Consider the following 26025-nt stretch of genomic DNA (forward strand, 5'->3'; position numbering starts at 1 on the left):
TACTGCCTGTGTGGAGTTTGCAAGTTCTCCCTGTGTCTGCGTGGGTTTCCTCCCACAGCCAAAAGACTTGCAGGTTGATAGGTAAATTGGCCATTATAAATTGCCCCGAGTATAGGTAGGTGGTAGGGAAATATAGGGACAGGTGAGGATATGGTAGGAATATGGGATTAGTGTAGGATTAGTATAAATGGGTGGTTAATGGTCGGCACAGACTCGGTGGACCGAAGGGCCTGTTTCAGTGCTGTATCGCTGAATCAAATCAAATCTCACTGAGAAAAAGAAAAAAAAACTTGCATTTCTATAGCACCTTTCATGACCAGCCAAAATACTTTTGAAATGTAATCTCTGTTATAGTGTAGGAAACACAGCAGCCAACTTGTGCATTGCAAACTCCCATAAACAGCAGTATGATAATGATCATATAATCTGTTTTAGTGATGTTGATTGAGGAATACATACTGGCCAGGACACCAGGGATAACTCCCCTGCTCCTCTTCGAAATAATGTTATGGGATCTTTTACATCCATCTGCTGGAGCAGATGGAGCCTCGGTTTAACATCTGAAAAACGGCAACCTCCAACAGCGCAGCATTCCTTCAGTACCGCACTGGAATGTCAGCCTTGATTTTTTGTGCTCAAGTCTTGGAGGGGTACTTGAACCCATAACCTTCTAACTCAAAAGCAAGCATACTACCAATTGAGCCATGAGTAAATTCACCAAGCCAGTGCTCCTGGTGAGAAGCTGAATGCCAAAGGATCATATATTAGAGAATAGTGTGTTGATGCCCTATCTAGCTGATTTGTGGGGATTTCAGCCAGAGTCCAGAAAGATATGCATTTGCATAATGTGGCCCTGCAGAGTATTGATCCAATCCTGTATGAACTGCTCTGGGGACATAGGTTCAAATCCCATCATGGTAAAAGGTGGAATTTGAATTCAATTAATGAATTTGGAATTAAAAAGCTAGTCTAATGATAGCCATGAAACCATTGTTAATTGTTGTAAAAACCCATCTGGTTCACTAATGTTCTTTAGGGAAGGAAATCTGCTGTCCTTACCTGGTCTGGCCGACATGTGACCCACAGCAATGTGGTTGACTCTTACATGCCCTCTGAAATGGCCTAGCAAGCCACTCAGTTGTATCTAACCGCTATGAAGTCAATCACAGTGGGTGTACCTACCCCACATGGACTGCAGCGGTTCAAAAAGGCAGCTCACCACCACCTTCTCAAAGGCAATTAGGGATGGGCAATAAATGCTGGCCTGGCCAGCGACGCCCACATCCCATGAACGAATAAAAAAAAAGATTCTCCCACAAGGGGAAACATCCTTTCCACATTCACCTTGTCAAGACCCCTCAGGATTTTACATGTTTCAGTCAAGTCGCCTCTTCTAAATTCCAGCGGATACAAGTCTAGCCTGTCCAATTTTTCATCGTAAGACAGCCCGCCCATTCCAGGTATTAGTCTAGTAAACCTTCTCTGTACTGCGTCCAATGCATTTACATCCTTCCTTAAATAAGGAGACCAGTATTGTATACAGTACTCCAGATGTGGTCTCACTAATTCCCTGTATAGCTGAAGCATAAACTTCCTACTTTTGTATTCAATTCCCTTCAGGCTAAACGATAACATTCTATTAGCTTTCCTAATTACATGCTGTACCTGCATACTAACCTTTTGTAATTCATGCACTAGGACACCCAGATCCCTCTGCATCTCAGAGCTCTGCAATCTCTCACCATTTAGATAATATGCTTTTTTATTCCTGCCAAAGTGGACAATTTCATTTCCCCACATTATACTCCATGTGCCAGGTCTTTGCCCACTCACTTAACCTATCTATATCCCCCTTATGTCCTCTTCACAAGTTACTTTCCTACCTATCTTTGTGTCATCAGCAAATTTAGCAACCATACCTTCAGTCCCTTCATCTAAGTCATTTATATAAATTGTAAAAAGTTGAGGCCCCAGCACAGATCCCTGTGGCACACTACTCGTTAGATCTTGCCAACCAGCAAATGACCCATTTATGTCTACTCTCTGTTTCCTGTTAGCTAGCCAATCTTCTATCCATACCAATATGTTACCCCCTACACTATGAGCTTTTATTTTCTGCAATAACTTTTGATGTGGCACCTTATCAAATGCCTTCTGGAAATCCAAGTACATACATTCACTGGTTCCCCTTCATCTACAGCACATGTTATTGGACATTCTGACTGAGGTTTTGTAGATTAATTACAGGAATCTGAGTTGTAGAGTAGTGTAAGAGATTAGGAAGTCTTCAGGGTAATTGTGAAGGATCAGGATCATGGCTGTAGCTAGCTGTTGAGTGCAAGATTGTCTGGAAACCAGACAGCAACTGTAGCAGTAAAAGAGCTGCATTACTTAATTGAGAATTATTGCATAAAAAATTACTCCTCATAGCTACAACTTATTTTGTATTATAAACAAAATAGTTAAATGTATTACATAAGAAATAAGAGGAGTAGGCCATTCAGCCCCTCAGATCATGGTTGATCTGTCCCAGGCGTCAACTCCTCCTTTGGGCCTGCTCCACATAACCCTCGACTCCCCGAGATTTCAAAGATTTATCTACCTCCTCCTTAAATACATTCAGTGACCTAACCTCCACAACTCTGAGGTAGAGAATTCTCAAGATTCACCACCCTCTGAAAGAAATGCCTTTGCATCTCAGTTTTAAATGTGTGACCCCTTATTCTGTCACTATGTCCCCTAGCTCGAGATTCCCTCACCAGTGGAAACATATTCTCAACATCTACCATGTTAAGCCCACTTAGAATCCTATATGTTTCAATCAGATCACCTCTCATTCTTCTAAACTCCAATGAATAAAGGCCTAACTTGTTTAGCCTCTCTTGATAAGACAACCCCTTCATCCCAGGAATCGGCCGAGTGAACTTTTTCTGAACTGCCTCCAATGCTAGTATATCTTTCCCTAAATACGGGGACCAAAACTGTACGCAGTACTCCAAGTGTGGCCTCACCAACACCCTGTACAGTTGTGACAAGACTTCCCTATTTTTAAACTCTAGCCCCCTAACAATAAGGGCCAAAATTCCATTTGCCTTCCCAGTTACTTGCTGCACCTGCATATTAACTTTGTGTGCTTCATGTACAAGAACACCCAGATCCCTCCATGTACTGCAGTATTTTGTACTCTTTCTCCATCTAAATAATCTGCCTTTTTATTCTACCTACCAAAGTGGATGACCTCACACTTTCCCACATTGAACTCCATCTGCCAAGTTTTTGCCCACTCACTTAACATATCTATATCCCTTTTCAGATTCTCTGTGTCCTCATCACAACATGCATTCCCACCTATTTTTGTATCGTCAGCAAATTTGGATACACTACACTTTGTCCCTCCCTCCAAGTCATTAATATAGATAGTAAATAGTTGAGGCCCTAGGACCAATCCTTGTGGCACCCCACTAGATACAGCTTCCCAAACTGAAAAAGACCCATTAATCCCAACTCTCTGCCTTCTGCGTGTTAGCCAGTCCTCAATCCATGCCAACACGTTACCCCCAGTACCTTGAGCTCTGATTTTGTGCAATAACCTTTTATGTGGCACCTTATTGAAAGCCTTCTGAAAATCCAAATACACTACATCTACCTGTTATATCCTCAAAGAACTCTAACAAATTTGTCAAACATGATTTCCCTTTCATAAAACCATGTTGACTCTGTTTGATTGCATTATGTTTTTCTAAATGTCCTATTTCTTCCTCAATAGCGGACTCTAGCATTTTCCCAGTGACAGATGTTAAGCTAACTGGTCTATAGTTTCCTGCTTTCTGTCTCTCTCCTTTCTTGAATAGGGGTGTCACACTGGCAGTTTTCCAATCCGCTGGTACCCTACCAGAATCCAGTGAGCTTTGGTATATTACAACCAATGCCTCCACTATCTCTGCAGCCACTTCTTTTAAAACCCTTGGATGCAGGCCATCAGATCCTGGCAATTTATATGCCTTTAGTTCCATCAGTTTGTCCAGCACCTTTTCCCTTATGATGGCGATTGTTACAAGTTCCTCCCACCCATTTACACCTTGCTCACCTATTATTGTTGGGATGTTTAAAGTATCCTCCACCGTGAAGACTGATGCAAAATATTGGTTTAAATTACCTGCCATTTCCCTGTTATTAATTCCCCAGTCTCATCCTAGAAGGGTCCCACACTTACTTTAGCTACTCTCTTCCTTTTTATATAGCTGTAGAAGCTCTTACTGTTTGTTTTTATATTTCTTGCCAATTTACTCTCAATCAATTTTCTCCCTCATTAAGATGCTGGTGTAATATAAACATTCCTGGCATTATTGATATGCAGTTGATCATCAAATAGAGTATTGCTCTTTACATAATCAATTGTATAATTCTCATATGTAATTCTAGAATATGTCATGCACATGCAGACCCATTATTCAATTAGTTTCATAATGCTCCTGTGAAGCACCCTGGGCCATTTTATTATACTTAAAGGCACCATACCAGTTTTAGTCAAGGACTCAAAAATAAAAACTCATTTATAGAGTCCCTTTCACAACCTCAGGACATCCCAAAGGGCTTTACAGCCCATGAAGTACTTTTGAAATGCAGTTAGTGTTCTAATGCAGCAGCCAATTTGCTACATAAAAAAATTAGGTTACTGTTTAAGTGACATCGATTGAGGGATAAATGTTGGCTAGGACGCTGGGTAACTCCCCTGCTCTTCCTAGAAATTGTGTTATGGGTTCTTGTACACCCACTTGAGAGAGCAAACAGGGCCTTGGTTTAACTTCTTGTTGGAGAGACAGCACCTCAACCAGTGTAGCACACTCTCAGTACTATTCTGAATTTTGTGCTCAAGTCTCTGGAGTGGGACTTGAACTCTCAATCTTCTGACTCATTGCTTGCCTTTTCAACACATCCCTCTGCTCTCATGCCCACATATTTGTCCTGGGCTTGCTGCAATGTTCCAATGAACATCAACGTAATCTCGAGGAATGGCATCTCATTTACCGATCAGGCATGCTACAGCTTGCCAGACTGAACATTGAGTTCAATAATTTCAGAGCATTATTTGTAGTTTTTTAAAATTTATTTTATTTTAGTTTGTTTTATTTTGTTAAAACCATGTGCCTGCCCACTGTTTTTTTCATGTTTGTACTTTGAGCCAGGGCTGTTCATTTTTCTGTCCATTAACACCCTCTCTGCACTAACACTTTGTCTTTCAGCACATCATTAACAAAACATTTGCCTTTGCTCCATGACCTTCTGGTCAGTTATTCTCTGTGACCTTGTCCTATCAACACCTTCCCGTTTGATGTTTCTTGCCCCACCGCCACTTTATTTACTTAAAACCTATTACATTTCTAACCTTTGCCAGTTCTGATGAAATGTCACAGACCTGAAACGTTAACTCTGCTCCTCTCTCCACAGATGCTGCTAGACCTGTTGAGTATTTCCAGCATTTCTTGTTTTTATTTCAGATTGCCAGCATCTGCAGTATTTTCCTTTTATTATAGGAAGTCTGAATGATGTGCTTCCACCTAGGTTATGGTCAGGGTGGGAGGACAAAAGGATAAAATGAGTGGATGAACTAGAGGAAGAACAGGAAAAGCAACCAGGTGTCATTTCACATAGGAAACAGGAGGTTGGAGTGCTGCAGAGGGAGGCGGAGAAGTTATATTCTAGTTTGAAGAAGATAGCAATGTCAGGTGTACTCCCACTGCTATTTGCTGGAGCAATTAGGCTGAAACCAATTGGATGTGTCAAGACTTATCTGGGAAGAATGTAGAAGAGTTCAAATTCCTCCAACATGGAGACAAGTTCAGGTAGCTGTTTAGACAAGGTGGACTTCACTTAAACTGGACAGGTACCAATCTCCTTTCAAAGAAGGTAAAGACGACAGTGGTGGAAGAATTATATTAATAATTTAATATGCAATTCTACTATTGATGAGGAATGATATAGCAGAGTGGTACTCAGATAGCAGCTCAATGAAAAGTTTGAAATATGGATAGAACTAAGTAATACAGATAGCATTAGGCTGCACAAAATCACACTCACTACATAGAGGATTTCAACATGCAGGTGGATGAATGGATCAGGGCAACCTGGGGAATGGCAAAAATACAAATTCACTGAGGTATTTGGGGATTTTCCTCTTGCAATGTGTGAAGCTGTCTACTTCAGCAGACTTGGCTTTGGTGTTTAGCAATGCAACTTACTTGTTCATAAATTGAAAACTGGTGAACATCCTGGGATCTAGTCACCACTGAATTGTGAAATGGGATGTCAAAGCTAAGGCCAGAAACAACATTTGGAAACCTAACTCATTGGGTTTGATCTGTTCCAATTAGTTATGAAATCAAAACTAATTCAACAAAATCTTCCTATGCAAATAACCTGTCTTTTGTTTAAAGTTGTTCTTCTGCAGTATGCAAGATGCAGTAGAGTTCCAGCAGTTTGCACATCTTCCAACACAGGCACTTGGAAACCAGCTAATTTTGCCATCTTTGAGTCTATACAAGCCTGTGCAGAGGTGAGAAGACAAAGAAGCTTGCAAGACCCTAATCTGTCACTTTGTTGCATGAAGCCTTGAAATGACTCTCATAGTACTACCATTGATAAGTTTTTTCCTAGTTGAAAACAAATGTATTAATGCCTCTATTGAAATAGTGGACAGGAGTTTTACACAGTGCCACTGAATATGTGTCTCTGAACTGCAAGGTCCACGTGAACAAAAACAGCTTGTTGGATATTTAGGCATTTGTATAAAATGTGAGTTATATAACACTGGAGGCTATTTAGCCTATTGTGCCTGGGCCAGCTTTGAAACAGCTGTCCAATTAGTCCCACAACCCTCTCTTTCCCAATAGCCCTGCAAATGTTCAGTTTTAAGTAAAATTTCCTATTGAATTGGCTTCCACCACCCTTTCAAAATAAATTCCCTTTGCCAATTATCTTAAATCTATATCCTCCAGTGACCAACTCTCCTTCAAAGGTCTGCTCAGGTCAAGGAAAATAAAAACCCCGACCCGAACCACATCGGACCAGAGCCCAGCCCGAGTCCCTCCATTTTTTCCTGTGCCCGACCCAAGCTCGACCAACGGAATGTTCACTTTACCTACCTTCAGATTCCGAATCTGCAGGAAGCTGCAACATGAGCGCGATGACGTCATAGGCCACTCGCTCACTGCACAGACTCAGTTTCCCTCCTTGACGTCCCAGAATCCCAGCTCAGGTAGGCTTTTCAACTTTTGACACTTACTACACTCACTTCCCAGCAGAGCAAAATGTAATACTGTGTGTGTCCGACCCAGACCAGCCTGACCTGGACTGACTCGAGCCCGAAAGCCGGACCCAGAAAAGCGACCCAGCCGAACCCGACATGTCATCGGGCCCGGGTTGGGTAGCAGGCCTTTAACTCTCCTGCAGTAGAAAGAGTAAATGAGAAATCATCAAAACCCCTCAATTTGGAACACCTCTATTAAATTTTCCCTTAACTGCCTTCTCTGCTCCAGCTTCTCATACTCCTCATCCTTGATACCATTCCAGTAAATCTGTACAGCTGCTTGCACCAGAGTTTTGAGAGTGATCTTATTTGCATATTAATTGCAGGAGTCATTAGTGTAACTCAATGCTGAAGTAATGTGCTGAGATGCTTGGGAATTAGAATGCACTATTTAAAAAGCCCATTCTGGCTAAAGATTGCAACAGCAATCTGGGGGAGCAGCAGGTAAGTAACAAAGTGTCTCACTTCATTTGCTATCAGCTAGCTTGTCCGGATGTCGAGTGTTTTCATACCACTTTTCAGGAATATTTATCACAGGTGTGGCTGCATCGGTCTGTGTTCCTATTGAAAAAGCAGCGGAGTGAAACTAATTGAATAGCTCTTTCAAAGAGCCTGCACTGACACGATAGGCTGAACAGCCACCTCTTATACTGTACATATGGTTTTGAGCCCAGGCCTGTAAAGGTCATAGACACAGACAGCAGTGCAAAGAAAAAATGTAAAATCTTAAAAAATTTAATAATTCACTATCTGTAGGAAACAGACTCCAGTTTCAGTTCTTCCTCTCAATCAGAGGTTAAGTGGCATTGCTGGAATATAAATCTCATTAAAAGGGTACCTACACGGTTACATATCAGCACTAATACTCAGCAATGAGTTTAATTCATATTTATGATACACATTTGCAACATTTTTATTTAAAACTCAGGATGGTTGAAGGCAAGCTGCCATTTTCATGAGACTAATGGCAGAAAGCACAATTTGTCTAACAACTTGTGGCAATTCACAATTCAAGGGCATCTTTTCCTCACAACAAATTTCTGGAGAATTTACACACTAGTAATGGCAAGCACATTAAACTTGCCATTGGCTGCCAGGAACCAGATGAAACATATGGAATCAGAAAACTGAGTCTGTCAAGGGATGGAGCATTGCAGCACCTGAAACCCATCTGATGACTGGCAAAGTGGACATGCTGCTGTATGAAGTGGGTGAGAAGAGTGGTCCAATTTGGCACTATAGCATCTTTCCCCAAAGAACAGTAGGTTCACCATGGCTAGCAGGATGTGTCAGCCATATTCAATGCCCTGAAGATGCATCAGGGGGGTGGAGATTTCCCAAAAATCACTGACAAGGGCATCTTAGAGTTTCTGTGTCGTATAATTATTTCAGCCACAGTGTGTTTATAAAACTAAAGACAGACCAAACTACTTGGGTTTTTGTTCAAGTTTATTGTGACATTTTAGTGAATATACACATAATGACATTTTTTATACTAACTAGTTGGGCAGGACTGGGTTTCATTATTGCTGCCTCAATCTCCAGTACACCAACAGATCTGGCTGACCCACAAGCCATCAGACACAATGCTCTGAAACAGAATCCAGCATCACTTCTAAACCTACTAGTGAATTCAAACATTGTAACCAGATACAATACTGAAATGGTTAGCAGTTCTAAAACAGCTTCTGAAATCCAAAATTTCAAAATGTGAAAGTAACACTAACAGTCTCATCAATATTTTGGCAGTATAAAAGCTATGCAACTGGACACCTTAATGGGTCATTGGCAGTCCAATCAGGATGGAAGTACAAAATAGCAGTCAGAGAAAATACACTTTCTCTCAAACTCTTCACCTCCTTCAAGTGAATTACCTGAACAGTGACTGGAAACAGTTTGCATAACGGTAGAAATACAGTTCCTCCTCCCCCTCCCACACTGAACTCCATTTTCCCTTTTTTTAAACAATATTTAGGCAAAGTACAAGTATACAGCAAGGAACATTTTGATTTTGATTTTCACTAAAATTAGAAGACAAAGGAAAATCTGGATGAGTACTGGAAGAGTCTGGTGATAGGAAATGTAAACAAGTATGCCTTTTTCTTGTTTCACAGTCTCATAACAGACTGACATCAAAGGGAGAGGCTGGCTTTCTAAGGCTGCGTGTACTGGACATACACATGCGTTAGGAATTAAATGCTAACTATTTCACACATTAAAAGCTTCAATATAAAGCACAGTATTGTGTTATTTGTTGAGTGCATAAAGGACAATGTTGTTTCTCTCTACTATCCCGTTTTACAAAACTCATTTGGAGTGTGGTATCAATGTATGACACTTCACTGAGACAAAATGGACAATTCACAGTGCATCTGTTTAATACCATTCAAGTACAAAAATGGTGAAAACTCAAAATACTCCCGTTCGCACACTAGTTCACAATTCTGTGCCAATCTGAAAATAAATGCAGGCATAAGTCATTGGCTGTGGAAACTTCCTCCTTCCTCTGCTCATTTCTATAACTCAGATACTCCTGTGATAGTAAGAAACTTCATCGGATTCACAGTACATTAACGTGCTGCATCGGAAGTTGCTACAAGAGTTGGCAGATGTATTTGATTTCATAATAAGGCGAAGAACTAATTATGCTAGGTCAAGGAATGTTCTGTTCATAAGATCGCCTATTTACAAAATGCTTTTTCAGCAGCAATATAATTCGCCAGTTAAATAAAAAGGGTAACCTTAGTGTCAAGCTAAAGTACTTCCAGAAACCATACCCGATCTATACACATGCGATTGCATGTACAAGCAGAAGTCTGTACAGTCCTATAGAGATGTTGCACATGAAATTAATTTTATCCCATTCTTTGTATGTGTATCTGAATTGCTGAGAGATACTCATTTGAGAGTTACAATCTGAGGGCACACAAACTATTTTTTTTAATTACAGGGGCAGACTCATGCGACTCATTGCTCATACCTTAAAATGTTGTCAGATGTCTGACATGGCAATACTAATTTTTCTTTCAGCAACTAAAATATCTGAGTCACAATGCCAATCCACACATGACTCTACTCTGGTTGTCACCTCCTGTCAATCATCCAAATCTCTGAACTTCTGCTGCTCTCTCTCCACTAGCTTCCACTGCCCCAAATATTGGAACACACAGCTCATCCAAAGCTCTGCACTACAGGGTATCCAATCTGCTTTTGCTCTTTTTGCATTCCTACAAGTTTGGAAAGGGTTTTTCTTAGCACAGCTGGTTTGCTGGTTAATAAATCCTAAATCAGAACATCAAGGTCCGTTAGAATTGGCTACTTGAGTTATATACTGATCAATGGGAACATGGATTTAAACTTTGCAGACTCCTCCTCCAACACAGGCTGCATGTTATGGTCAATGCAGCCCATGAAGGCAAAAGCTTGCAGACCCTGCCTAACCAAAGGGAATTAATTTTGATGGCACTTTTTATAAAGAGATTTAAACATAGGATCTCAATGAGATTTCAGTTCTTCCCAATTACAGGTACCTGGGCCATGTAAAACAATGCAAGGACCTACTGATGTGCAAGAATTAAACTACACAGCATTTGCGAGATTGAAACAGAATGCAACAGAATGTTGTGAAGAGCCTGCAGGGTATGAAGATGTAATGTCCTATATTCTTCTGCTAAACACTACAATCACCCACTTAGGCAGCATCTTATTTGGTGTCCGGTTCCTGAATAATAGTTTGTTGAACACATCCAAATGCAGAGATTGCAGGCGACTAATTTAGAAACAGTGAGCCACAAAGCACTCAAATGGACTCACCACCACTGATCTCAAAAAATAATTAAAAAGCACGCGCTCCAAGTCAATCTGAACCATTGGCAAGGAATTTGAAAGCAAATTTGATCAAAGTAGTAATGAAAATTATTTCAGGTGGAGTAGCAGACAGGCCTATGAAGGTCTCTTACATTTCTGTATAGACCAATATCAGGATTTACTCTGAATGAGTAGGCTGGGTACATGAAGCACTATAACCGATCATAACAATAACCTTTTTAAGAAAGCTGGTTAGAGGCCAAAGGAAAGCATTATAGTGGGGGGAAAATAGCCATGCCCAATCCAGAATTTTAGTACACCTTTCGATGAACCTAGTGTGATCAGAAACACTCAGATGGCAGGTTTTTATTTTTAAAATATGGGTATTTTAGTTAGAACTCATGCACATGCTATGAAATAACTGAAGCTGTCTAAGACCTTGTGCCAGGAGCATATATGTAGTTTCCCCAACAGTGAGTGTGAAGGGTCAGATCAAATGGTGAGAGTGCACTGAAGACAGTGCTGTTGCCCATTGTGGTACTGTCCAGCAGTGTGCGCATCCGCACCATTTCAAAAGAGCTATATTATAAAAACATTTCACGGACAGCAGGTGTAAGGGACTAAATAAAGTAATTTAAAACAATACACTGGAGAACAAGTCAGTGGATTTGTTATCCCTAAGGATTATCAGAGTAAACAGACTGTTCTCCAGTTATTAAAAAAATCCTATCTAATTTAGTGCTTATATAAACAATGGGTATTTGTTTAAATTTTCATACCATCCATTTGCAGATCTCTCAAACACCAGCATCCAACATTTTATGTGAGAAGACTACATTATTACTGCACTTCCCGTAAACCAATTATAGAATGCACCCATTTGCCTCATTCCCTGAATTATGGCACACCCTCCCCCAAAAGTAAATATGAAACTATACCAGGGAAACAACAATGGAAATGCCAAGCATCAAGACTCAGTCATGTGGGGCTGCACCATTAAAAGACAAGAGCCTGTCAAACTGTTGTCTGCCAAGTGGAATCATGGGCCAAAAGTCCCTGCACCACAACCAAGTACAAAGCATAAGCCTCAAAGCAAAGGAGCAGCAAATTCATTAACACATCAGAAAAAAAAAAGGTCATTGAACCAGACTTTAACTAAATCATTGTACTTTTGAGGACTATTTCTGTCCTGGGTCAAGATGTTTGCAGGACACAATACTGAGGACATAGCGTACAGTAACTGCTTATACATACAGCAACCTGGTACATGGCCAGAAAACATCAAGGTCCAGTGACCAAGCCCAACCTGCATCTACCTTCAGTATGCTATGGATCGGCAGCAACAGCTTGTATATCCATCTGCACCTCCCCCCAGCCCCATCCCACCCTGTACATTTAAATCAGCTAGTATTAATAGAATTGGCTACAGTTCCTTTATAATCAAATCTTTTCCAATAATACAGTGGCTTTTGCACCCTTAACCAGTGTTGTAAATACCAAGTACTAGAAAGCTACAACTTCATAAAAAGGTACATAGGGTGAAAAATTAACATAATGGGAAATGAGAATAATGCAAGATCACCACAATACATAATATATAAAAAGGGAAACTAACACAGTAAAAAAAAAAGGCAGAAATAATGGTACAAAGGTTACAATACAGCATCGTGAACCAAGCACTGAAATCAGCTGCCAACACTGGCTACCATATTTTCCACACTCCAAATCTCTCTCCATCTCCGCTTCAAGGATTCTTCAATCTTTGCCTGTAACAGACAGTGATAAAGGATAACATTTTAGAAGTAATACATAATGAAAGTCTACTGGCAGTGAGTGACCTTACACTAGACCCCATATTTAGTCCCCTCATAAACCTAGCTTCTTTGGCACTGAACTTTGCAGACTTGGGTGATGACAGGTTCAATTCCAGGTCTATGCTGAAACATAGGAACAGGAGTAAACCATTAAACCACACCAGTGGCAGCTATGCCTTCAACAGCCTAGGCCCTCTGGAATTTCATCTCCATCTTTAAGACCGTTCTTAAAATCCACCTCTGCAATAACATTTTGGTCGTCCCTTAGAGCTCTCTCTTTGGCTTGGTATATTTTCTTCCTTGGACATTGTTCATCTGAATTGTTTAGAAACTGGATTAGTGCCTTAAACTAATGGCAAAATTTTTGTTCACATTTTCTTTTCTTTTACTGTTGTTCTGATGTTGGAAGTTTTTCCAAAGGCATTTAAAGCATGGCAATGAAGCCAAATTTTATAATGTAGAAGCCTTAGCTTCACTAATCTGTTTTTATTCTGGAAAAAAGACTGAGGCAATATTTCCTTGTATATAACTCAAGTTCAACACAGAATGAGCTCTATTTGTGATGGGATAGAAGTGTATTGAAGGAGGTTCTCATAAGACCCTAAATGGTTTCAATTCCAAACCATAAATGTCGAGACTGAGAAAAAACTCCAATTCTCCATTTCCTCCCAGATTTGCTATGCTACCCACACCCAGCACCTTGTCCTTCCTTTGTTTACTACATGACCCACACCTGCTATACACTCCCTTTCAGCTCTACTCTGCCATCCATACCCTACACTTCTCTGAAGTTCTGAACTATTAACATTTACTGCCCTTGCCCTCGACCAGGCTTACTGCTTCACTAGCATCTGCAATCGCTCCACTAGATTACTAGAATACCTGCACCACCTACATATACTTCCTAGCCAATCCCTCTAATTTGGTTAACTTGTAGCTTGTGCATGTTAACACTTACTCTCCAGTTTAGACATGCTGACTGTGCACACTGCTGGTGTCTCCATCTCCTCCTGGTTTCTGCATTTGCATCTGCATCTGAGCCTGCATCTGGGCAATCATCTGCTGCATGCGGCGCAACTGAAAGAGGGAATAGCATTAACAATAGCATCTGGCCATCTCTTCAACATTGAAAGGCTTGCAGTTTTCAAGATTCACATCTTTCATACATCAACAAAACATCTGTGCCACTTGCTAGTGACTAATAAAGAAATGCAGAGACTAAAGTTCGCAAAGTTATTACTTCAAACTGGGAGAACTGATTCAGTGCTCAGAGGCTACTATAGCCCGAATGCATTCAAACTTGATTACGAAACAAGAGAACACCCCCACAGAAGCTGGCTTTGCATAACGTCTGGACAGGAATCCCAGCTCAAAGTTGAGATTCAGCAGTCACTAGTGCTGTACATTTGTCATGCAATGAAGCAAGCCTTAGCGAGCAGGAGAGAATGGGGGGATGGAGCAGTGAGCAGACGGGTGTAGCAGGGAGCAGCGAAGAGAAGCGGCGATTGAAGCAGTGATCGCGGGAGGGAGCAGGGTATTTTTGGGCGGGGAGGTGGACAAAGGTGGCGATCGTGGCCATTGAGCAGTGAGGGGGTTTGGGTTCAATTCATTTTTTTGTGTCAAATTGAGCACAGTTGCCATAGATGTTGCAGGCAGTGACGTTCCAATCGATTTGTGTATGTGCCAGTGGCGCCACCTAGTGGTTGTACAGTCAGAAAATGTAGCCTTTTAAAAAAAAAAGGAAATGAGTATTTCCTGCATTATTCCAACTTTTACCTCAGCTTCTTTCTCCAGCAGGATCTGGTCCTTATCCTGAGGATGCTCTTCCCCTTTCCTGAGAGACATGACAGTATTAGATACACAAAAGCACAGATCTATTCCATACCACGTATCTTACCTCATCTGGATCACTATACAACAACCTGACAGAATAATCTGAATTTAACCTGACCCTCAAATCAATAGCAAAATGCTGCTTGAAATTAAACAGCACCTATGGCAATCACAACTTTACTAAACTTGCTCTCGCATTGTTCCCTTCAGCAAAATCTTTACCACTCTCCAAATTTCATCTTGATTTTACTGCTTGCCAGAATCAGCCTGTAGTTTGATCGTAAGCAGGTAGCAAAAATAGTGCTAGAATTATTTGGAGGAATGCATCACCAGAAGCAAACTGGAAGACCACCACTTGCATGGAAACCAGTCCTGTAGCCAAGTCCAGTATTTGAGTTCTTTTAAAATTTTTGTTTGATTAGACACCTACAGTTGAGACACCTTTGCAGTTCACAGCAGTTCTCAAAGGGTTATAGTTTCTTAGTATCACATATATACAATGTCACAATGACTTAAGATAAAGCACAGAAAATGCAAAGTAGCTCCTGGTCAGAGACAATTCAGTCTTCTCTCCTCCTCTAACAATGTAATTTAACCCAATCATCAGAAGTTGCATCACTCCTTCCCGAGCATGGACTTTTGTTTCCCCAAATTGTTATCTTGGATAAATGAAGTTCGATTTTGGCCAAGCTACATTTGAACTTGGAAAAACTCAATACATCAAAAAGGTATTTTTAACCTGGGTCTGGAATCTGCTCCCTATGTTAACAATGGCAGCGTAAGTACAATGCAATCTATTCCCCAACTATAGAGCTTCATACAGCCCCAAACTATAATGGCTGCCAGCTGGATGAAACCAATTTTATTCAGAACTGTTAAGAGCTCTACTGGAATACTGTTCTAACAAGTTCAGCTTAGTTTAATAGTACATTCCACTCAGCGAACAACATCTTCAACCAGTTAAATGTGACAATATAAATTGTGATTGCCATTAGTATGGAACCAACCCCACACAGCTGGCATCAGGACAACATATCCATCGTATCATTAATACTGCTAAACACTTTATACTGAAATACCAGACCCAATGTTAGTCTAACAATTGTCAATGTGACTGTGGAGATGCCTTCCTTCAAATCAAGTATCTTCTGTACCTCCAAATCCATCCATCAAATGATGAAGGCCATGAATCCTTGGCAAAACATTTTTTTAAAAAACAAGTGTAAATTAATAACCAAGAATGTGGGAAAAGGAGAAAAAAGCAGAAACGTATAAAAGGAAAGAGGAAAATAGTAACGAGGATAGGCGAATTGGGGGAAAACAACGATCTAATCCTATCAGACTGAGCTTCCCATTTCAGAAAAATGGTGTTAAATGCAGTGCCTCACTTGAACATTTTCTTTAGCATTAGATGATTAAGTTCGACAGCTAGTAAATTAAAAATGCTATAAGGAAAAGCATTTCAAATCATAACTATCCTTGTGTGTTGTCCCTCAAATGGCAAGCAAAAACAGCAAAAAATGGTTAGCACAATGAGGTTACAGCATATTTATGTTTTCCTAGAAAGCTAGGTTAGATGCATGGGGAAGCACACACTACCTTTCTACTTGTTAATAAAGCAGACACATAACCCTTAAACACATTGCTTTACTACTTTGTTTGAAGGGCACAGAACCTGTCACAGGTAGTCTACAGCAGTATTACCACAGTGCAGTTTGGGTTAATGTTTTCATACCATGGGCTAATAGAACATGGACTGCATTATCATAAGCAGAGTCAATTATAATATTTAAAAAGGAATCAAACACTTGGAGAAAAATACTGAAGGGTATCACCTAGCAGGGAATGCGGATAGAATGAATGAATGTTGGCTCTACATCAGAACCATCGAGGCACAGCTAAATTGGATCAATTGGCCTGCTTGTGTTCGGTTTGCTATGCTATTGCAACTGTGTGCCTCCACTGAAGTTTATAAAACCATACAGTAATGGTTTATTTTTTCCCAATCTACCCAACCACACAGACATATCAAAAGCATTTCAGTTAGAAGCCTTTAAGGAGATCCGAGTTAGTCTGCCTCCAATAGTCAGAACCCAACTTGGTTTGATGAATCATCCCACACTACATTGGAACAAATCAATATTTCTACCTATGCCAATAAATGCCCAATATATGCAGCCACCAAAAAAGCTATGGAAGCCAATGTAGACCTTGTAGCCAAGGATCATGTGAGTTCTGTAGCAGGAGGGCATTAGATAGTAAAGACGGCAACACGCTGATATGCCAATTCAAGTGATGTGGAAAATAAAATAGGCTGAAGCAACATTAGTGAACACATTATGCAAACAGGGCAGTGTTATATCATGTGACTGACACCACCTTTATGAAGGCTCATACAAAATATTTTGTACAATGACTTGATGGGGTCCAGGAATAATGTGCAATACAAACAGAACCCAAGTTATTAATAATGCAGGGCTGGGCAGTTAGTTGAATGTGAAAAAGATTCCCGGTTCTTTTGGCAACCCAATTAAAATGGCATGACTTTCTTTTCAAATAACAAACCAATGACTTTCAGCCAAGCAGCCACCGTAAAAGGGTTGCAACTTCATGGCAATGGCAGCAATCAGCAATTGATGAACAGCTGCTGCAGTTGGCATTCTGGCAGCGACACTGTGAAACAAATATTCTACAACCCTCAAAGAACAAAGAACAGTACAGCACAGGAACAGGCCATTCGGCCCTCCAAGCCTGCACCAATCCTGATGCCTGCCTAAACTAAAACCTTCTGCACTTCCGGGGACCGTATCCCTCGTTACCAAATTGCATGCGGTCAGTTACACTGTAGTTACGCTTGGCCGTGTCCCTGGAAACAAAGTGGTACAAGCATGTTCTATATCAACAGTGGGTGCGTGTTTTAAACGTAGCGGATTTGGACATACTTCGAGCTCAATGGAATCTTAAAATTACTCCTACCAAATCGACAGACATCACAGCTTAATTAATCCATATACCTTCTTTTCAGGAACTGTGCTGCTCAAGACGGGGAAAGGATAAATATTAAAACATTACTCTTTATAAAAAAAAAAGCATCGAGAACCTTCTTAAATTTCAAACATTTGTAAAAGGAATTACTAAATCTGGCTTCATAGACACCAGGAAGGTACAAAATCCAATTCATGGCACACAGAATCTAATCAATTTCTTCATTAATGTGTGTCCCACTGGGTCCCACTTCTGGTACAACTCTGATAACACAGACTTAATAAAAAGGATAGTAGGTAACCGATCAAAAGGACCTCCAACTCCAAGTTTTCACCAATGTGTTGCTGCTTATCACACCTTTCCCAGTGAGTGTCACACACTAAGCAACTCAAACACAGCAGATGCAACAAATGGTAGGAGGCACTCTAGAATCAGCTTCTACAAAAATTGTCTCAGAACGAGAACATGCATTCCCATTAATGGGCTTTTACATTGCCCTGCCATGCTGTGCTCTATAGGACAGTGGAGCTGTCCTATAGCTAACCTCACCTGCAATCTTGTGTGGACACGAGACAAGATTCAAACATGTCAATAAAAACCTTTATATGGGGTGGGGTGGGGCAGGGTAGGGGAAGGCACTCCTTCCATCCCCCAAAAAGTATTTCATTTTCCTACAGGGAAGGGAATAATGAAATTTCATGTAGAGCTGATGGCACAGAATTATACAATCTTATTAGGGAAACCACACCTTCCTGACACAGGATGCACCTCAACAAGACTGAACACTTATTTTTCAAAACTTAATTTTTCAAAAGGCCTTCTTTTGTTGCCAGAGCTAAAATGGCTTCAGTGGGGCTACTGCAGGCTGGCAAGCTCATTCAGCCAGTCATTCTTGTGTTGTTTAGTCACCCTCGCTGAAAGACCCAAGTGAGAATGAGCTCGCCCCCACCACCCCCTACCCCCAAAACACCTGAAAGAGGGAGGCCAGAAGTCCAAAAAGATTATTTCTGAGTGAGTGGTGAACCTTGGTTGAAGTTCCTTATGGCTAGGAATTGCTCCAAAGCCATACACCAGTTTCTATTTCGATTAGGGACAGCATTTTGGGATTTTCTTTTTCTGAAGCAATTTTGTAAATAGCTGAATAATTCACAATTTAATATGCTGCTACTAGCCTGATTGGAGTCATTTTTAAGCCATCCATATTGGGACCATTAGCAGCATATTATAAGTCTCCACTCAGTTTAAAATCAAGGAGATGAACTAGTAAAAGAGGACCAATTTGTGATGCACGGAAGCTAAAGTGTTCCATCAGTTCCCTCTTCGAGTACACACAGATCAGATGGCTTCAAAGGGCAGCTCATCTGTGGGGAGAGGAATCTTATTTTCTAGTAGAAAGTGCCAAGTCTGAGCTCCAAGGCTTCTGGTCAACAATTAGGTGAATTTAGTCCACTCTGGGCTAATCCATACATAAACAGTGACATCAAAGGAGGAGACCGTAATGGCAGATTTTATCGACATTCCTTTCTAGCTAGGTAAATCCGACAGAGTTAGCAATTGGGGAATTAGATGAATGGGATTCTAGATGAACTTCATCCCCTCTCCCCAGACATAGGTTAACATACAAGCTGCATTCCCTCCTTTCAAACACCAGGCACAGGTTGTGGTGTACCAGAAGTTTCTGTTCAAAAGGTTTTCAGAGAGTGAGAAGGTAAAGAGACAGATGACAGATACGTACGAAGGAGACAGAGGGAGAACGTAACCATGTGAAGACAACCTGCCACCCCGTTTGAGACGCTCCGAGCGAAAGTTTTCATAGTGAAGATCCTGGGTCACCTCCTGCAGATCCTGCATGTGTGTACTAGACAGTACAAAGACAAAGGGGGACATTAGAATTGGTTTTTTTGGAACAAACTGGGTAATGCAGCTAATCAGTCTTTTCAAGTTGACAGGACCAAATGCAAAAAACAGAAGTCCACATCAGTAAATATTTACCTGTTAAATGCTATGATGTTTGAAATACTGAACAGCACCAACTAGTGAGTAGAAACACCATAACAGCCCCAACATAAAGTAACTGAGAATCACACAACCCCACAAAGGGGTTGTTGATGCCAAACAAATGCACACCTTGAACCCAGAGTGAAGCTTAGACATGCTCCTAGCTGAAAAGTTGGCTGCTCAGAGTAAATTTGACTCTTGTAGTATTAAGCTACAGACTGCAAAAATACCAGGTCCAATCCCAGACCTATTCTGAGTTAGCTGACCTTAGTCAATACAGTAGAGCAGCATAGTGGCGCAGTGGTTAGCACCGCAGCCTCATAGCTCCAGGGACCTGGGTTCGATTCTGGGTACTGCCTGTGTGGAGTTTGCAAGTTTTCTCTGTGACCGCGTGGGTTTTCGCCGGGTGCTCTGGTTTCCTCCCACAGCTAAAGACTTGCAGGTTGATAGATAAATTGGCCATTGTAAATTGCCCCTAGTGTAGGTAGGTGGTAGGGAATATGGGATTACTGCAGGGTTAGCATAAATGGGTGGTTGTTGGTCGGCAAAGACTCGGTGGGCCGAATGGCCCGTTTCAGTGCTGTATCTCTAAATAAATAAATGAAGTAGTAAAGGTGCAATAACTGGCCTCAGCTGTCCATAGCTTTGAGGAAGAAAGGGAGAAAGAATAAAAAAAGCCAGGGCCCCTTTTCTGGATTGCTACTCACGCACATCCACTGGAAAATACATGCAACTGTTGAGCAACAACAGGAACTGATTTGGCTGTGGGTCCACAAGTTAATTAATTTACCAATACTCACTGACCAAGTTCATACTGAAGAACTGGACAAGGCATTGGTGGGCTGCAGGGATTAGCGAAACTGTACCCCAGTATGCATCACTGCCTCCAAGAAAGGAGAGGCACAAGAAGAAAATTGCTAGAGATACACCAGGATGTTGCCTGGTATGGAGGGCGCTAGCTATGAAGAGAGGTTGAGTAGATTAGGATTATTTTCATTAGAAAGACGGAGGTTGAGGGGGGACCTGATTGAGGTGTACAAACTCATGAGGTATAGACAGGGTGGATAGCAAGAAGCTTTTTACCCCCAGAGTGGGGGATTCAATTACTAGGGGTCACGGGTTCAAAGTGAGAGGGGAAAAGTTTAGGGGGGATATGCGTGGAAAGTTCTTTACGCAGAGGTTGGTGGGTGCCTGGAACGCGTTGCCAGCGGAGTTGGTAGACGCGGGCACGATAGCATCTTTTAAGATGTATCTAGACAGATACATGAATGGGCAGGAAGCAAAGAGATACAGACCCTTAGAAAATAGGAGACAGGTTTAGATAGAGGGTCTGGATCGGCGCAGGCTTGGAGGGCCGTAGGGCCTGTTCCTGTGCTGTAATTTTCTTTGTTCTTTTATTCAATTGTATATAGTCATGGAAGTGTTTTTTCTCTGTTTAAAAACTCTGTGCCTTTGAGACTGAGAGCAGTTTTTATATTCTGAGAACAGCGTGTGAGAGCTAAAAGCCAGTTCTTAAGCAACAGCGAGAGGGGTCACATGCCGTATTGTATCAGTTTGACTTTGTGTAAAGACTGGCTAGAACCAGTTTGATCTGGCAGACCAGCAAAGCGTGCTCTCCTTGAAAAAAAGATTTGTCTCTCTCAGCTGAAAATCTACACTGGCCTACAGACTGTGTTTCGTCTAAAGAGGAAAAGACCCCTGGAAAGGCATCTTTGCATTATTGGAGGTAGCAAATTCCTTTTTACTCCCGTCTGAGGTCTCTGCCTCAGGAATGACTTTGTTGCCTTTCGTGTTTCTGAGAGTTCTGGAAACTCAATAAAGTTTCTACTGATAAGACTGCTAATTCAAAATCTAAATAGACCTGTTGTTATACTCCTTGTTGAAAGATCTGTGTGATGCCTACTGCAGCTGAAGTGCTGGAAACACCTATCCATTACAGACTGTTCTTCAAACTCGCCTGTAAACATAGAGTGGCATCTGATTATTCAACTCTGGGACCCCTCACTGATCCGGGAAAGTAACCAACCAGGACTTACAACGCAGTTGTTTTATTATTCCTAAGAAACAGCTCTAATTTTAAAAACATCATTTTAGAATCAATTAACCGTTGGTTTTTGAAACGTATGCGTGTAAACATGAAGGTTAGGAGGTAGAAGGAGTTACAAAGTATTTTCAGACATAGACTCATAGACTCAGTATTGTTTAAGGTTTAGTTTATTCACAAATAGTTAATTTGTTGTTGTTTAAAGATACCTGGTTTGGTGTGTTTTATTCTGGGGTTAATAAAATGTTTAATTTGGCTAATTTCTGGGCGATGGAAAACTGTAATATGCTGTGACCTGTGGAGTAATGGGACTGAATTGATAGTGTATTACTCCTACCTCGGTGGTAACAATATGCACAATGTTTTCGTACAAACATTCAAAACCACCGAAAAGCCTTATCCCAGAGAATTCTTCAGAAGTATTTGCTGAGCACATTTAAAAATGTGGCAGTACACAGCATTCAGTTCATGTTTTAACAACCCCTCAAATACTGCACTAAGGGTACCAAGATAAACACATTACTATGACATGTACAGCTAGGGAACTTACATTAACATGGTCCTCAGCTTCAGAAAGTCATTGTGCTCTGGATTCTCCACTTCCACTACTCCCCATGGATACAGACGCCCTCGGACTTTTTTGCCTTTTGCCTCAATCAACTGATTAGATCCAACTACAGCAAAAGGGATACTGGCCTATATTCACAAGAGAGAACACTTCAGGACAACATCACAACTGTTCGAAGACTGACACCTTAAAAAAAAAGACCTTCCGTGGCTTCTGCTGCCAAGACCTAGATGCAAGTTTGACCAAAAGCCTTATACAGAGTTGTGTGGTGTGGAGTGAGGGAACAGATGCAAAAATAAAATCTAAAGACCAGGTACAATCTCATGCATCTGTAACTGGAGATACTATATGCACAAGCCTGAGAGATTATTTACTCAGGTGAACCAAACATGCCAATCTCATACAATGGCTACCGAAGAAAATTTTCATACGTATTACATCACATCTCAAATACACCTATATTCTTTCACTTCAGAGGCAAATTAAATTCAAGTCCCAAATCTGAAGAGGACAGTATGCTAATCCACTGAACCTCAGTTCCCAGCAGGTAAATTGATGTTTCTCTCCCTCCTTTACTTTTCACACATCAATGTCAACAAACAGGCATGGATTATCCATCACCAAGACCACTGATTTAGTTTCTGTGGAAACATGGGTGGAATTGAATGCACAAAACCCCAGCAAAACACAAATCCATGGAAACAAAAGTGCAGGTTGACTTATTAACTCGCTGTAAATCAATGGCCTTGCTGAGGAGTGGACACTGACATTTGTCTTAAATAGGCAAAAGAACCATTTTTCTGAAAAAAAATCTACCCAAACGTTTACAGAAATGCACAAGGAATAATTCATACATCTGCCTTATAAATAGAATCCAAAATAGCTTTCATTGCTGTATGACATCAGGGCTGCCTAATGTTAAATAGCCAAATGAAATAACTGTTATAAAGACTTTTAAATGAGCTACTTTACGTATGGTTTTCTTCATTCCCAGTTGAAAGTTTATTTTATTCTATGTGGAGGCTCAGCTACATTTGTAGAATGAGGAACACCACACCAACATTGCCACTGGTGTATTTCAGGTATAGTTAACAAACTCCTATGGGAGAAATCACACTCTGGAGTACATTTGAGTGTTGGATCAATACATTTAGTGTGTGATATTCAATGCATCTCTAATTACTCCCATTAATCAGTGACAGATCTTGAACCAAGAGCACTTCACCCAAAACTCTAGCTCAAAATGATCTTTCAGCACATCCCAAATTCAGAAAAAAATATAAATTGTCAGTTTAAGTGGACACAGTACAATAATTTCACAAATTCTACCATGATGTTTAATTGAAATACTGATGGAAACAATGTATACTTATGGCAGACAATGTACTGTAAGATCATCATTTTTCATTTAACAATTCCTATAGTGCATCTAGTTCACTTACCATCCATAGCTGCTTGATGCAATGATAAGTGGAGTTGTTGACTAATCATTGCAATCAATAATTAGTGTACAACAGACGCAGAAATGAGGCAAGCAAAACCCTCATGCTGAAAAGCATTCACAACCATAGGCCCAAAGTCACTGGTATGCTACACTTACCACGTCTCAAATTACTCATATACTGTATCTCAAAATGTTATTTGCTGAAAGACATATTACTAATTTGCATCTAAATGAACACCATCTGCTTCCACTTTTTCCCTAGGATGCCTGTTCTATGGACTTGTTCACTGAAACATTGGGCTGAATTTTATGTTGACGCCGCCATAGTAAAAGATGGTGGCCCACAGGCACGGGTTTTTACTCCGTGGAGCCGCAGCGACTCATTTACATGGCTGGAGAGGACTGCGCCGCCCACTGCCCCCCGCCACCAACCCCTATGACATAGAGGGGGGCAGGCAAGCCGTCCCCGGCAAGTGTCCGGTGCCACTGCGCAGGTGCCATTTTTAAAGGGCTTCCAGCCATTACATTTAATTTAAATGTATTTAAAAGGGAAAGTGTAATAAAACTGGAATTAAAAAATATTACTACATGTTTCCAGCCCCTCTCCCATCCCCCCCATTCATACTCATTCCTTGCCCTCTCCCCCGTCTAAAAATAATTACCTTCCCCCACCCCAAAGTTCACAAACATTTAACTTTATCCCTTCCCACCATCCCCTCCACCAATCAGAATAGTTTGACCCTGCTCCTCCTCTCCCACACTGAGAAACTTACCTCCTCCCCCCCTCCCCACAGGTGTTATGCCTCGTTTTCCTGCACAGGGATCTGAAGGCGCGGCAGCACCAGCTGCCGGGATGAAGATTGCGGCGGCATTTCAGGAGGCAATGGGAACTTCATTAACTCGGGTAAGTTAATGAATTTGAATATTTAAATTACGGTCCCGTTGCCGAGTGGTGGGGGTGTGGGGCCGCCACCAGCAGGATCGGGATAGGCCCTGCTGGCGTCGAGGTCCGTGGCAATCTTCATACCCACCCGCCACAGATCCAGACGTCGAGGCCTCTAAAATCCAGCCCGTTGTCTTTGCAGATTTATTTTGAATTTATACCCTTTCAAGTGCACGCCGTATCCTCTGGTTCTATTGTTCTGGACAAGGTGAAAGAGCTCATCATGGTCCACACTATCTATTCCGTTTAGACTCAGAAAACAGCAATCATATCACCTCCCAACTGTCTCTTTTTCAATGAGAAAATGACCAACTTACATAAACACTCACAATCCAAACCCTCCACCCCACAATCATTCTCATTGCTCACTTCTGTATTCTTTCAACATTTGCAATATTCTTTCTGTACTGTTGTGTCCACAACCGTACACAGTATTTTTTCTAACATTTTTGTTCCATGACCTTCTGGTCAGTTATTCTCTGTGACCTTGTCCTATCAACACCTCTTTTGTTATCTCTTGCCCCACCCCCCACTTTACTTGCTTAAAACCTTTTACATTTCTAATATTTGTCAGTTCTGAAGAAGGGTCACTGACCTGAAACGTTAACTCTGTTTCTCTATCCACAGATGCTGCCAGACCTGCTGAGTATTTCCAGCATTTCTTGTTTTTATTACAGTATTTTATGTGCTGTCACAGCACTATGCAGAAAACAGCAGGAAAACTTAAGGACTTAATTTTCTGCTCCATTAACCTCAATGTTATCATCCATTGCTATCTCAAGCAGTTAGACAAGAGAATTTTAGAAGAATTATGATTTTCATGGAGGTACCAGGTATTAGTCTTGGGCTCAACATCAAGGACCATGTTTCGTGAACCAGTTCAACTAGAAAGGTATTACCAGAGAGAGGGAACTTTTCCTGGACCGTTAATGGATTGTTAACTGTGCTGTTTAGGGCAAATCTTCAAAAGACTGCTTCCACAAAGAATGAACTTCTTCATAACCAAGATTCCCTCTCAGGGTCTTTAGTTTACCATTTTCTCATATAGTTATGTGACAGAAACTGATGAGAGCACCATGTGGAATCAAAAACTCACAGGTTACTCTGCTGCTCAGAGCAAATATTTGACAATTTGGTTCTAAAGAGGGCCACCACAGCTACCAGGGGGTTTAGTTTTCCTAAAAACCGTTGCCAAAGATTGTCGGTTTTTGCCTTTGTATGTAATGCCGAGTGCTTGGTACACCAATATTCCTTTAAAGAACAGGGTAGAGATGCAGCACTGA

The 26025-nt window shown here is 41.1% G+C and overlaps 1 protein-coding gene across 3 annotated transcripts in view; it reads right to left on the reverse strand.

The window, feature by feature from the left end:
- Nucleotides 1-8737: 8737 nt before the first annotated feature.
- Nucleotides 8738-26025, reverse strand: part of LOC137375124 (septin-2) — a 114376-nt gene continuing 97088 nt past the window's right edge. For 2 of the 3 annotated variants that reach the window (XM_068041778.1, XM_068041779.1), the window contains exons 9-13: nucleotides 22338-22483; nucleotides 19481-19603; nucleotides 14704-14761; nucleotides 13886-14004; nucleotides 8738-12879 (exon numbers count right to left, since the gene is read on the reverse strand). In XM_068041778.1, the coding sequence (XP_067897879.1) occupies nucleotides 13894-14004; nucleotides 14704-14761; nucleotides 19481-19603; nucleotides 22338-22483 (438 nt within the window). In that variant the 3' untranslated portion in view covers nucleotides 8738-12879; nucleotides 13886-13893. The remainder of the gene's footprint in view (nucleotides 12880-13885; nucleotides 14005-14703; nucleotides 14762-19480; nucleotides 19604-22337; nucleotides 22484-26025) is intronic. The other variant, XM_068041780.1, reaches the window with a different exon arrangement.

This window comes from Heterodontus francisci, chromosome 11 (genome assembly GCF_036365525.1).
Source record: "Heterodontus francisci isolate sHetFra1 chromosome 11, sHetFra1.hap1, whole genome shotgun sequence".
Lineage (NCBI taxonomy): Eukaryota > Metazoa > Chordata > Chondrichthyes > Heterodontiformes > Heterodontidae > Heterodontus > Heterodontus francisci.